The sequence below is a fragment of the Carcharodon carcharias genome, chromosome 2 (assembly GCF_017639515.1).
Source record: "Carcharodon carcharias isolate sCarCar2 chromosome 2, sCarCar2.pri, whole genome shotgun sequence".
Taxonomy (NCBI): Eukaryota; Metazoa; Chordata; class Chondrichthyes; order Lamniformes; family Lamnidae; genus Carcharodon; species Carcharodon carcharias.
In genome coordinates, this window is record NC_054468.1 from 142,135,058 (window position 1) to 142,149,541 (window position 14,484).

At 42.8% G+C, this 14,484-nt stretch overlaps 1 protein-coding gene across 6 annotated transcripts in view; it reads right to left on the minus strand.

The window, feature by feature from the left end:
* afdna (afadin, adherens junction formation factor a) overlaps nt 1–14,484 on the minus strand; it is a 243,077-nt gene that overhangs the window by 118,580 nt on the left and 110,013 nt on the right. For all 6 annotated transcript variants that reach the window (XM_041212059.1, XM_041212057.1, XM_041212055.1 and 3 more), the window contains exon 11: nt 11,986–12,067. In XM_041212059.1, coding sequence (XP_041067993.1) covers nt 11,986–12,067 — 82 coding nt within the window. The remainder of the gene's footprint in view (nt 1–11,985; nt 12,068–14,484) is intronic.

Genomic DNA, 14,484 nt, shown 5'->3' on the forward strand with positions numbered 1-14,484 from the left:
AGCATTTCACTTGCACTTCCCTCAACTTAGTCTACTGCATTCGTTGCTTCCAAAGCGGTTTCCTCTACACTGGGGAGACCAAACGCAGACTGGGTGACTGCTTTGCAGAACACCTGCGGTCTGCCCGCAAGCGTTACCCAGACCTCCCTGCCGCTTGCCATTTCAACACCCAACCCTGCTCTCATGCCCATGTCCGTCCTTGGGTTGCTGCATTGTTCCAGTGAAACTCAACGCAAACTGGAGGAACAGCACCTCAGCTTCCAACTAGGTACTTTACAGCCTTCTGGACTGAATATTGAGTTCAACAATTTTAGATCATGAACTCTCTCCTCCATCCCCACCTGCTTTCCCCTCCTTTTTGTTTTTCCAATAATTTATATAGATTTTTCTTTTCCCACCTACTTACACTATTTTTAAGTATATTTCCATCCATTGTTTTATCTCTATTTGTTAGCCTATTTCGATCCCTTCCCCCCACCCCACCCCCACTAGGGCTATCTGTACCTTGCTCATCCTGCTTTCTACTCTTAATTAGCACATTCCTTTAGATAATATCAGCACCTTCAACACCCGTTTGTCCTTTTTTCTGTGACATCTTTTGGTTATCTCCACCTATCACTGGCCCTCTATCCAGCTCTTCTTGTCCCACCGCCCCCCTCCCCCCATAAACCAACTTGTATTTCACCTCTTTTCTGTTTTTACTTAGTTCTGTTGAAGGGTCATTCGGACTCGAAACGTTAACAGTGCTCCTCTCCACAGATGCTGCCAGACCTGCTGAGTTTTTCCAGGTATTTTTGTTTTTGTTTTGGATTTCCAACATCCGCAGTTTTTGCTTTTATCTTAGTGTTTAATTGACTGCCACTTCTCTTCAAGGAATGCCTACCTTGAAGAAATTTTGCTCTTCTCTCTGTCAGGATTTTCGTATCTCTCTTTTGCCTTGTTCACCTTCATTGCTTTCCATTTCTCTCGTGTTGTTTACTAAAACCTGCTTTCACAGCCATATCTCCTTTCTCAGTGACTGTCTCTGTCTCTGACTTACCCCACGTGGATTTCAACTAAGTTCCATCCCTCATGTTTCGAACCCACCCAGGATTACAGGTATCTCCGGGACATACAACGCTCCTCGGACTGCTGTTCGCGTCGCATTCTGAGATCCACACTCAGTGCCATGCACCGCCATATGAACACACTCGATCTCTCCCTCCAGCAGCACCGCTGCACCCTTCTTCAAAGCTGCGCGTGCCCCCAGTTTCATTTTATTCTTCGTTTCATCTGATGCCTCAAGAAGAAACTTTGTCTCTTTCTTTCAGGTGCAAAGGAATGCAAGCTCCAACAACTCATCGACACCAACACCCATCCAGGACCCTCCACCCCTGCCTGTCCCTCTGTCCCCATCCCGTCTTCCAATCCCAGCCCCGGCCGTGTATTCACCATACCTCCTGACCTTCCCCTCTCCGATGCTGAACGTTCAGTGCTCAGAAAAGGACTTAGTTTCATACCCTTACACCCTCATCTCAGTGAATTTCAGGCTCGGCATGATGCTGAACTCTTCTTCCACCGCCTTCGTCTCCGTGCTCACTTTTTTGGGCAGGAGGCCTCTCCCTGTTCAACGGATCCTTTTACCCACCTCCAATATTCTCCCTCCACCTGGACCCCTCCCTCTGGATTCTTACCTTCTCTGATCTTTTCATTGAGAACTGTCGGTGTGACATTAGTCGTCTCAATTTCTCTGCTCCTCTCACCCACTCTAACCTGTCTCTCTCTGAACTTGCTGCACTCCGTTCTCTCAGGTCCAACCCTGACATTGTCATCAAACCTGCTGACAATGGTAGTGCTGGTGTTGTCTGGCGCACTGACCTCTACCTCGCAGAGGCTGAGCATCAACTCACAGGCACTTCTTCCTACCTCTCCCTGGACCATGACCCCACCACTGAGCATCAAGCCATTGTTTCCAGGACTGTCACTGACCTCATCTCCTCTGGAGGTCTTCCTTCCACAGCTTCCAACTTGATGGTCTCGGACAGCCCGCTTCTACCTCCTAACCAAAATCCACAAACAGGACTGTCCCAGCAGACCGATCGTGTCAGCCTGTTCCTGCCCCACGGAACTCATTTCTTGCTATCTTGACTCCATTCTCTCTCCCCTTGTCCAGTCCCTTCCCACCTATATCCGTGATCCCTCTGACACCCTACATCTATCAACAATTTCCAGTTCCCTGGCCCCAACCGCCTCCTTTTCACCATGGACGTCCAATCCCTCTACACCTCCATCCCCCACCTGGATGGTCCGATGGCTCTCCGCTTCTTCCTCGAACAGAGGCCCGAAAAATTCCCATCCACCACTACTCTCCTCCGTCTGGCTGAACTTGTTCTCACACTGAACAATTTCTCCTTAAACTCCTCTCAATTCCTCCAAATAAAAGGTGTGGCTATGGGTACCCACATGGACCCCAGTTATGCCTGTATCTTTAAGGGGTATGTGGAACATTCCTTGTTCCAGTCCTACTCTGGCCACCTCCCACAACTCTTTCTCCGGTACATCGATGATTACTTTGGTGCTGCTTCATGCTCTTGTCTGGATCTGGAAAAATTTATTAATTTTGCTTCCAATTTACACCCCTCCATCATTTTCACATGGTCCATCTCTTACACTTCCCTTCCTTGACACCTCTGTCTCAATTTCTGGTGATAGACTGTCCACCAATATCCATTACAAGCCTACCAACTCTCACAGCTACCTCGACTACAGCTCCTCACATCCTGCTTCCTGTAAGGACTCCATCCCATTCTCTCAGTACCTTCGCCTCCGTCGCACCTGTTCTGATGATGCCACTTTCAAAAACAGTTCCTCTGACATGTCCTCCTTCATCCTTAACTGAGGTTTTCCACCCATGGTGGTTGACAGGGCCCTCAACCGTGTCCGGCCCATCTCCCGTGCATCCGCCCTCACACCTTCTTCTCCCTCCCAGAAACATATTAGGGTCCCCCTTGTCCTCACTTATCACCCCACCAGCCTCTGCATTCAAAGGATCATCCTCCGCCATTTCTGCCAACTCCAGCATGATGCCACCACCAAACACATCTTCCCTTCACTCCCCTGGCGGCATTCCACAGGGCTTGTTCCCTCCGTGACACCCTGGTCCACTCCTCCATCACCCTCTACACCTCAACCCCCTCCCACGGCACCTTCCCATGTAACTGCAGAAGGTGCAACACCTGCCTCTTTACTTCCCCTCTCCTCACTGTCCAAGGGCCCAAACACTCCTTTCAAGTGAAGCAAAATTTCACTTGCACTTCCCTCAACTTAGTTCGTTGCTTCCAATGCGGTTTCCTCTACATTGGAGAGACCAAACACAAACTGGGTGACCGCTTTGCAGAACACCTTCGGTCTGTCCGCAAGCATGACCCAGACCTCCCTGCCGCTTGCCATTTCAACACCCAACCCTGCTCTCATGCCCACATGTCCGACCTTGGGTTGCTGCATTGTTCCAGTGAAGCTCAACGCAAACTGGAGGAACAGCACCTCATTTTCCAACTAGGCACTTCACAGCCTTCCGGACTGAATATTGAGTTCAACAATTTTAGATCATGAACTCTCTCCTCCATTCCCACCCCCTTTCCGATTTTTCCCCCTCCTTTTTGTTTTTTCCAATAACTTATATAGATTTTTCTTTTCCCACCTACTTACACTATTTTAAGTATATTTCCATCCATTGTTTTACCTCTACCTTTTAGCCTATTTCGATCCCTTCCCTCCACCCCACCCCCACTAGGGCTATCTGTACCTTGCTCGTCCTGCTTTCTGCCCTTAATTAGCACATTCCTTTAGATAATATCACCACCTTCAACGCCTCTTTGTCCTTTTGTCTGTGACATCTTTTGGTTATCTCCACCTATCACTGGCCCTCTATCCAGCTCTTCTTGTCCCACCCCTCCCCCACCTTAAACCAACTTATATTTCACCTCTTCTATTTTTACTTAGTTCTGTTGAAGGGTCATTCGGATTCGAAACATTAACTGTGCTCCTCTCCACAGATGCTGCCAGACTTGCTGAGTTTTTCCAGGTATTTTTGTTTTTGTTTTGGATTTCCAGCATCCGCAGTTTTTTGCTTTTATTAACACTTGGTACATCTCCAAGAACGCAACAGCTGTGTATTCATACACGATTTGATTAGCTTTTCTTTAACACCCACAAATCAACTTTCTTTTGAAGATAAAACCCAAGAGACCTTTAATGGAGAACCTATTCCACACAATCATGTCCTGCGAGGAAAGGAGGAGCATTTTTGTCAAAGGCACAAATAAGGAAACTACAGTTGCAATCCACGAAGAATATGTATGAGAAGATCTGGGACCCTGGGTGTATTCTAGTTGATGGCAAATGCAGCTGAGGTAGTGCTGAAAGCTGAATCAAGGTCAAAAACAGATCTCGAGGACAACTACTTCTCAAGATCAGAAAGTAACTCAAGCAAGGAAGGTCACTTTAACTGAGCATGATAGAAATAACTTAGTACTCCCCCCCCACCACCCCTCCCCAAATCAAAGAACTAATTATTTCTTCAATGATTTCTGGGTTCCCCCTTTCAGGAGCTAGCAGTCCATTCCATTTATTTGTCAGCACATCAATAAGAACTTTCTACCAATTACCCTGAACCCTTTTAACCTGTGCCCTCCCTTGTCCTACAGTTAAGTTTTATTTAAAGAAATCTCCTGAATCTGCTTTTCCCATATACAGGTAAAACCAGCCTTGGGACGGAGGCCATAGAGGTTTCAGATCTGCCAGATTTCTGGTCGGGTGGTTCAGGGCAAGCACCTAGCTGAATTGTCCAGTTAAGTTTTCTTTTATTTTGCTCAATTAAAATTGATGGATACCACACTCTAAACATGTCCTATTCTCAGACTGCTCCCATTTCTTGTACAGTTGGATTTAAGCTACTGTATTGTATCTTGCATGCTCTCAAAAAAGTCATTTCCTATCAAAGCTAATGAACCCAAATTTATCGAATGACAAAGGTTATCCCGTCCTCTAATGTTAGAGGCTAGTTTTGTGGCACTTTAAGGTTTTCACCTCAAAACCTTAGTGGCTCTCTCATACCTCTGAAGGCCATCGGGGTGCAATCCTCAATCAAAGTACGTAATTTAGGCTGGCACGTCAGTGCAATACTGAGTGAGGGCATTAGCTTTTGGACATACAAGACAACAGACATGCACTATTCTATTTGAAGTTCCATTTTTATTTGTTTTACCATAACCCATTAGTGCAAGGCAATCAAATTACCACTTAACCATCTATATTCCAAGGAATGCAAGCCTAGTTTATGTAACATTTCCACATTCTATTAGAAAATTAGAAAAAATAATGGCACTGAAGGCTGGCAAATCCCCAGGATGCATTGGTTTCCACACAGATTTTAAAGGAACTAGGTGAGGAAATAGCAGATTTTTCAGTAGTAATAGTTCAGCACTCCCTGATTCAGGAATTGTCCCTTTAAATTAGAAAATAACGCAATTGCATTTGCAATTTGAGAAAGCAGAGAGAGAGAAATCAAGAAATTATAGATCTGTTGATCTAACATCTGCTGTGGGGGAGTTTTGGAAACTATAATTAAGGGCAGAGTGGTTAAGCACTTGAGAAATTTTATCAGAGCATCAAAAAGGTAGGTCAAGACATCAATAATGAACCCAGCTGAATTTTTTGAGAAAGTAACTGAAGTTGTAGACTATTATGGATATAGTTTATATGGACTTCCGGAAGGCATTTTATAAGATTCTACCGTAATAGGCTAATGGAACATTAACCTTTATAATTAGAGGGCTAGAATATAAAGGGGAAGTTTTTCTACAGCTGTATAAAGTCTGGTTACACATCTGGAATACAACGCACAATTACGGGCATTAAATCTTAGAAGAAGTTGCCTTGGAAGGAGTGCAGCACAGATTCACCAGAATTGTATCAGGGCTTATATTATAGATTGGTTAAATTATAAGGCAATTTAATATAAACTAGGCTTGCATTCCTTGCAGAATAGATGGTTAAGAGATAATTTGATTGCTACTCGTTACTGGGTTAAGGTATAACAAATATTTTTCCAGGTCTTCCCACACCCCTCAGCAGAAAAAAAGCCTACTTATGTCTAACAAAAACAATGTATCATGGTGCTTCTAACAGTTTCTGTGTACAATCACATCTTTGTAAAAAAGCAAATCTGGTGAAAAACATCAAATTCTAAAGTTCCATTTATCTAATTAAAAGTTTAAGCACCTGTCACATGTGCATTGGACATGGCAAGTATCTGTATCAAATGGGGTCAGCCTTCACTCAAAGCTAGCCTTTGGCCTTCACGCCAAGGCTGGCGCCAAACCTCTATTTAACAAACTAAAGTACCCCAAAAGGTCATAGACATCGCATCCCCTACAACTGAGGTCTACCAAAAACTATCTGGCATACATCAGGAAATTTGCCTAATTTTAATGGGTGCGCAACAGTTTAATGACGTGATTCTAAAGCAACATCCATTAAAACACAAATGCTGTTGATACTGCTCACTTTAAATCTTAGAAAGGGCGTGCAGCAATATCCAGAATCTCTATTTTCCCAGGAAGAGCAGCCACAGAGAAAGCTGAACTCCTTTAACCTACCTTCTAGTTTCTACCTACAAGATTGTAACCGTCTGCAATGCATTTAACCATCTGCAGTTTCTTTGAAGGTTTGTACCAAACTAAACAAAAGCTGTCAGGACTTGCAAATCTATTCTGAAGGCTGAACATTATAAAACGCCAGACTCTGCAAACATAATGAAATTGATTCTCCAATTCTGACAGACAATGCAACAAAAAAAAAAAACTGGTGAAATATCATGCCAAATGGAATTGAACAGCTTTTTCAGTTCGATCTTATGGGCATTTTGACAGTTTTTCAAGCTAAAATAAGATTAATCCACAATCAGAATCTGCCTCTGGCCTAAAGCTGAGACTATCAATAAAACAAGCTTCTATTGGTGGAAACAACCTTTATGCACCTGATTTTAACAGCGATACCTAGGCTTTCATACACGGGGCCACTCAGCTCCTGACCTCATTACAGCCTTGGTTCAAACATGGACAAAAGAGCTGAACTCCCAAGGTGAGGGGAGAGTGACTGCCGTTGATCCTGCAAGGGCTCATTTGACTGAGTGTGGCATCAAGGAGCCCTAGCAAAACAGGAGTCAATGGGAATCAGGGGGAAAACTCTCCACTGGTTGGATTCATACCTTGCACAAAGGAAAATGTTTGTGGTTGCTGGAGGTCAGTAATCTCAGCTCCAGGACATCACTGCAGGGGATCCTCTGGGTAGTGTCGTCGGCCCAACCATCTTCAGCTGCTTCATCAATGACCTTCCTTCAATTATAAGTTCAGAAGTGGGGATGTTCGCTGATGATTGCACAATGTGCAGCACCATTCGTGACTCCTCAGATACTGAAGCAGTCCATGCCCAAATGCAGCAAGACCTGGACAATACCCAGGCTTGGGCTGACAAGGGGCAAATAACATTCGTGCCACATAAGTGCCGGGCAATGACTATCTCCAACAAGAGAGAGAATCTAACCATTGCCCCATGGCGCTCAATGGCATTGCCATCACTGAATCCTCCACTATCAACATCCTGGGGGTTACCATCGACCAGTTTAGAAACTGAACTGGACTAGCCATATAAATACTGTGGCAACAAGAGCAAGTCAGAGGCTAGGAATCGTGCGACAAGTAACTCACCTCCTGACTCCCCAAAGCCTGTCCATCATCTACAAGTCAGGAGTGTGATGGGATACTTTCCACTTGCCTGGATGAGTGCAGCTCCCATAACACAAGAAGCTTGACACTGTCAAGGACAAAGCAGCCACTTGATTGGCACCAAATTCACTCCTTCCACCACCGACGCACAATAGCAGCAGTGTGTACCATCTACAAGATGCACTGCAGGAAATCACCAAGGCTCCTTAGACAGCATCTTCCAAACCCACGACCACTACCATCTGGAACGGCAAGGGCAGCAGATAGATGGGAACACCACCACCTGGAAGTTCCCTTTCAAGTCACTCACCATCCTGAGTTGGAAATACATCGCCGTTCCTTCACTGTCGCTGGATCAAAATCCTGGAACTCTTTTCCTAACAGCACCTTGGGTGTACCACACCACATAGACTGCAGCAGTTCAAGAAGGCAGCTCACCACCACCTTTCTCAAGGGCAACCAGTGATGGGCAATAAATGCTGGCCCAGCCTGCGAGGCTCACATCCCGTGAATGAATAATTTTTTTTTTTTTAATACCGTTGCAATAATACTAAACTCTCAACATTTACAATAGCCTAACAGATGGAACACTCTTCCAATTTTGCTGAAGAGACCCAACACTTTGAAAACATTTTTACAGATGTTGCCTGCCCATATTTCAGCAAAATATTTGCAAGGCCTCAACAAGTACATCTCCATAATAAAAACAGAAAATGCTGGAAATACACAACAGGTCTGGTAGCATCTGTGGAGAAAGAAGCAGAGTCAGTGGACAGGCCTGTGGCATTTCATCAAAACTGGGAAACATTTGATATGTCATAGATAAAAGCAAAATACTGCAGATGCTAGAAATCTGAAACAAAAGCAAAAATTGCTGGAAAAATTTAGCCGGTCTGACAGCATCTGTGGATAGGAAGACAGTTAACGTTTCGAGTCTATATGACTCTTCATCGGAACAGATTTGATACGTCATTTTTTGGGTAAGTGAAACAGTGGAGGATTGGAAGAACTAAAGGAAAAATCTGGGATGGAGTGCAGGAGAGATTAAATGACAGAGGTTTTTATGGTGCAAGGTCAAAGGACAGTAATAGGACAAGCAAAGAAACAAAGTGTCTGACTAGAGGAGGTGTGAACGGCAGGGTCACAAATAGCTGCCATCCAACTCAAAATAGAGGAAATAAGAGACAAACCAGAGAAAAAAAAAAAGCAAAAAAAAAACATAATGGAGGCAATGGTTACATTCTAAAATTGCCGAATTCAATGTTAAGCCCAGGGGCTGCAAAGTGCCCAGTCGAAAGAAGTGGTCTGATTCCTTGAGCTTATACTGAGCTTCATTGGAAGAGTGAAACAGGCCAAAAACAAAATGGTCAAAAGTAGGAGCAAGGTGTAGAATTAAATGACAGGCAACTAGGGGTTTGGGGTCATACTTGTGGACTGAATGGAGGTGTTCTACAAAGTAGTCACTCGGTCTGTGTTTAGTCTCCCAATGTAGATGGAACCACATCAAAAGCAGTGAACACAGTACACCAAATTAAAAAGGTACAAGCAAATTGCTGTTTCACCTGGAAGGAGTGTAGAGGCCCTAGACGGTGAGAATGGAGTAGGTAAAAGGGCAGGTGTTGCATCTCCTATGCTTCCATGGGAAGGTGCCATAGGCAGAGATTTTGGGAAGGAAGTAGAAGCAGGTTGAATGGGGTTGGGAAACTATAAAGTTGGAAACCATGGAAGGAAGGTCACCAGTGGATACAAGATCAGTGACAATCCTGGAAACAATGGTTTAATGTGTGGTGGTAGGGTCATGGTCCATGAGGAGGTAGGAAGAAGTGTCAGGCAGCTGGCAATTGGCCTCTGCTAGGTGGAGATCAATATATAGACAACAAAGCTACCCTTGTCAGCAGGTTCGATGACAATGTTGAGCTGGGAGCAGAGAGAGAAAAAGAGAGCTGCAAGCTCAGAAGGAGGTAGGTTAAGTAAATGTGGGGAGCAGAGAAATTGAGATGGCCAATGTCATGCCAGCAGCTCTCAATGTAAAGACCAAGAGAGGGTAAGAGACCAGAAGGAGGGGTCCAGGTGGAGCAAGAATACTGGGGATAGGCAAAAGGGTCCGCTGTGAGAAACAACTCCTAGTTAAATAGTGGGCGCGGAAGTGAAAGTGGCAGAAGAAGAGCACATCTCCACGTTCTTCTGGGCCGGGAAGGTGTCCAATGTTTTCACTGTAGAAGATTCAATTCCCTGAACAAGACAGCAAGCTACATCTTCTATACCTCAAACACTATTGGATTTTTGTGCCTGTAAGGAATGACAGCATAGAGCAAGGTGCCTCGGAAAATCTCTGCTTGGGTTTGGAGGCAAGGTCGGTAGCTGTCTTCGTAGCTACCCCCAAACAGTCTTCCCTTTAGACTCCAAAAAAGTGTCCTTCTGGACTCTGAAAACACCTGCAGTTCTGTAATGTTAAAGATCAAAGAGAAGCATGCATCACATCCACAGTGCGATTTTACCCACTGCTACAGTGCACCAACAATCTTCCAAGGGTTTGTTGTAAAGGTTTTAGAACATGGCACAAAAAGATCAGACTGCCAACAAGATCAGGCCTGATGTCAACCTGGCCTATTCTGAAATATAGCAGGTATGGCCACTTCAGCGTGCATGCAAAAGACTGCTTTTAGACTTTGCTGGCTGAAGCTTTACACCATGGCTTCTATAGTTGAGGTTACCTGTACCAAGTACAGGTGTAGACTTTCTTTGCTTGGATGCAAAATAAACAACTGCAGAGACCCTGAGAAATAAGTGAAATAACTTAGGCTATAAACTAAGAATGAACAATACATTGTTGCAATTGGGCAGCATATTATTCACATTAGCTTGGGAACTGTGTTGAATAGAGAGAGAAACAGAAATTACTGAAGCACGATTTTGCATAGATAATCAAATGATTCAGTGGACCAGCCTTATTTGTAGAATGCCTTGGACACAGTTACTTGATTTATCCAATCCTATTGATTTTTCTCATTTTGGAAGCAGCAGAGAGCAAAATTGGAGGCTCATATATTCAATGCTCATTCTGAACTTGGTGCACCATAGAGGGGTCCACAGTAACCTAGGAACAATTTTTGTTTACAGGATTTGGCAGGGCACATAGATCCAGCTAAAACTCAAGGAAAAATTATGTTCAAAGAAATCTGACTAGGGGGTCATTACAAAATCTCAGAAAAGCACCCCCAACATGAAGTTTGATTTCTCCATTTTCAACATCTATCCTATAACCTGCTAAGTGAAACTAACCAAATTTGTGTCAAATAGTCAACATTAGGAATTGTAGGTTACATCCATTACTTTCGGGCATGAGAATTGCAAAAATAGGTGAATAAATAGGAGTTTCATTAGAGGGAGGAAGTAGAGTAAAAATATCTTCCAAGAGGTCCTTCTAAGCCACTGAAATTTTGACTTTTTTTTCGTCATGCTAGTAATATTGCCTCTCTAACATTTATCAAAAGACTGTAGGTAATGGAGTTCATGTTTGAACACATTGTTCACCCTGAAAACCACAGATAAAAATTCCTTACGACTCAATTTCCACCCCCCACCCCCACCATGAGAATATTTTAAGTGGGCATAACTTGCTTTAACAAATGTGGATGTACACTCACTATTTTTTTTTTTAAACAATTCCCCGTCTTCCACCTCAATATTAACTCTGTTGATCTTGCTACAGATGTTGCCAGACCTGAACTTTTCCAGCATTTTCTATTTCAGACCTCCAGTATCTGCAAATCCTCAAGTATTTTTGCATCTTTCCGTTTATTATTTGATTTTGCTTGTACTCTTTGCCCTCAACTGCAACTTTACTTTGAATCTCCAAGTGCTCCAACAGCATTTGATTCTTGTCAACTCAATGCCTGTCCCTCTATGGGAAGGGCTGAAGGAAAGAATGGTTAAAAAGGAGAAACCAGCACAGAAGTTTAAAATAGCTCAAAAATATAATATGAATATAATCAATGTGGACTGCCCAATCGAAAAACAGCTTTACCAAAAGTTCATCATCACAATCCATAGGTTAAAGCTAGCTTAGAGCCCAGCTTACACAATATATGGGTTAACACTGACAGAACATTTGAATGAACTGATTTTAAGTATTTTGCTCATTATTCACTTTCACAACAGTACAATTCAATTGCACCCAATTTCCTACAATACCTCAAAGCAGAAAGAAAAAATTTACTTTGCTTGTTGTTAATGGTACACCACTGTGAATGTCTCCATCGAGATCAAATGTTGTTTCTTGGACACTTCGGGACCCTTGCCTGTAAATTACAATAATTGATTTTTTAAAATAAACATCCTTCAAATTTATTTTCTAATTAAACATTTTTCAAAATACACTACATTGAAATTTATTCCAGACAAATCACAACTGCAAGATTGGGACAAAGCAAAGGGCAGAATTAAATAGGCTTTCACAAAATGTTTCCAATTTCATAGCTTTGTTAGAGACTTGTTTCATTATATTTAGTAATTTACCAACATTAAAATTGCAAAGAAAATTAAAGAGATGGACAGATTCCAATAACTGCATCCATTTGTTTCCAACTTCCACCTCACTATGCATCTTTATTTTTCTTTTTTTTAAATTTCCCCAGAACCTGCTTTTTGAGAATTAAATTTTACTGAAAAGGATCTCCTATCCTTGGTTTTAATAAAACCACGGTTACTGGCCAAACACAAGAGGAACAATACAAGGAAGGAGTGGTAAGTCATTAGAACAACTAATTTTCTCTCTTTCCCCCTCCCTGAAATTCATTTTTGCCTCACTCGTTCTTTTTCAATCTAAGTTGAAATATGAACTTATACATCAAAGGAAATGCTTCTCTATAGCAAAAATGTACAAATGGTAGAGCTCTTGGTCATTTGATTACCTCATGCTGCCAAAAGAAAATTGCCAAGGCTTCAACTTCACAACTTTCCATAATATAGCTGAGATGAGCAGCTCACCCTAGTGAGGTACTCGGACAGACTTTTGCCTCATCCGTGCAACTTGCAATCTGTTGCAGCATACTGATCTCAAATGCAAGTGGGGAGAAAGTTAATTCTGTATATTGCTTGTCAGTCTAAAATTCCTGGTTAATCCTTACTTTAGCACATTAGTAACTGCATATTACTTTGTGCCACGTATGGAGCAAAGTGTTATAGATTCTTCTCAGGACAATAAATATAAGATAGTCACCAATAAATCCAATAGGGAATTCAGGATAAACTTATCTACCCAAAGAGTGGTAAGAATGCAGAACTTGCTACCATGAGTTGTAGTTGAGGTGAAGAGCAAAGATGGATTTAAGGGAAAGCTAGATAAGCATGAGGGAGAAAGGATCAGAAGGATAAGCAGATAGGGTTAGATGAAGAGGGGTGGGAAGAGGAGCATAAATGTTGGCATTGACCAGATGGGTCAGTTGGGCCATTTTGTGCTGTTGTTATAATCCCAATTGATATTACTACTGGACAAGCCAGATCTCAGGGTAGAACCCAACTTGATAGATCCTAACTCTTATTTTTTGTTCAGAAATATGGAGGGTGGCACTGAAGACAGTCACAGGAGTCAGCTGATGAACTATTAACAAAAGAATAAAACATTTATTAAACAATAAAAGATGAACTATATTACAATACTCCTTCACCCACAGCTACACCTATACAGATCTATACAGATTTGTAAGGATAACACACGTTACAAAAGCTATCTTTTACTCTAATGTTCACAGTAAGTACACAGTCCATTTAAACCACAGGCGACATGTGGTCAGGCACACCACACTCTGAAACCAAGTGACAGATGCCACCCAAAACAGATGCTATGGATCTCTCAACTCCCCCAGATGTTTGTCACATCATGAGCTAATTGGTCTCACTGAACTTGGTTTTTACACAAGGGTTTCCAATTTCCACCCTTGAAGAACTAGCTTTGGAATCTTCTCCCAAATGACACTTTCCCTCAGATGCTTTCCACAAGGGTCCATCCTCCAGGGTTTCAAACCCTCCTTCCGATGTTCCTCTCCCCTGGATCATCACGTGCATTCAAGCTTCCATCTATGAACTCTTTCAGATACTCAGCCATGCCAACAGAACACCACTGCTTCACATGTTCATAGTAAACAGTCACCAATCTTTGGCTGTCTGCTTGGATCTTCTGGCTTCTCGCAAGCCTATTCTGCTGTAAGACTTCATTCTGCAGCTTTCTCCCTTTGAGGAGCAGAGAGGAAGGCTCCAAACTGACTTTCAATTCCACTGAACAAGATCTTGTTCAAATTCCTGTTCCTTTCCTTTGACTAGGCGGTCTTCTTGGGGCCCCTCCTTTCTGTATCACTCTTTGGCTTTTGATCTTTCTGTTCTTTTGAGAAATCTGCTCTCTCTGCAGTTCCACTGCTGTGTCCAACTTCTCCTGGCTCCTGGTTTCAACTGAACTAAAAATTCCTGTTTTCTCTCTATGCGTCTGTGGACCTCCTGTTGCTAGGCAACAGCACAGTTTTTTCTACCTTGAGTTTGTTTCAACTTCCCTTCAAGAGTCGTAAAACCTCATTAAAATGCAGGCATCTATTAAAGTGAAACTAAAACTCAACTTCCCCCTTAACACTAATACAGAAACAAAAATGAAACTTAAAGCTAAAACTCATTCCCAACACCCATAAATACAAATATAACTTACTTAAATTTTCTCTAGTTCCTAACA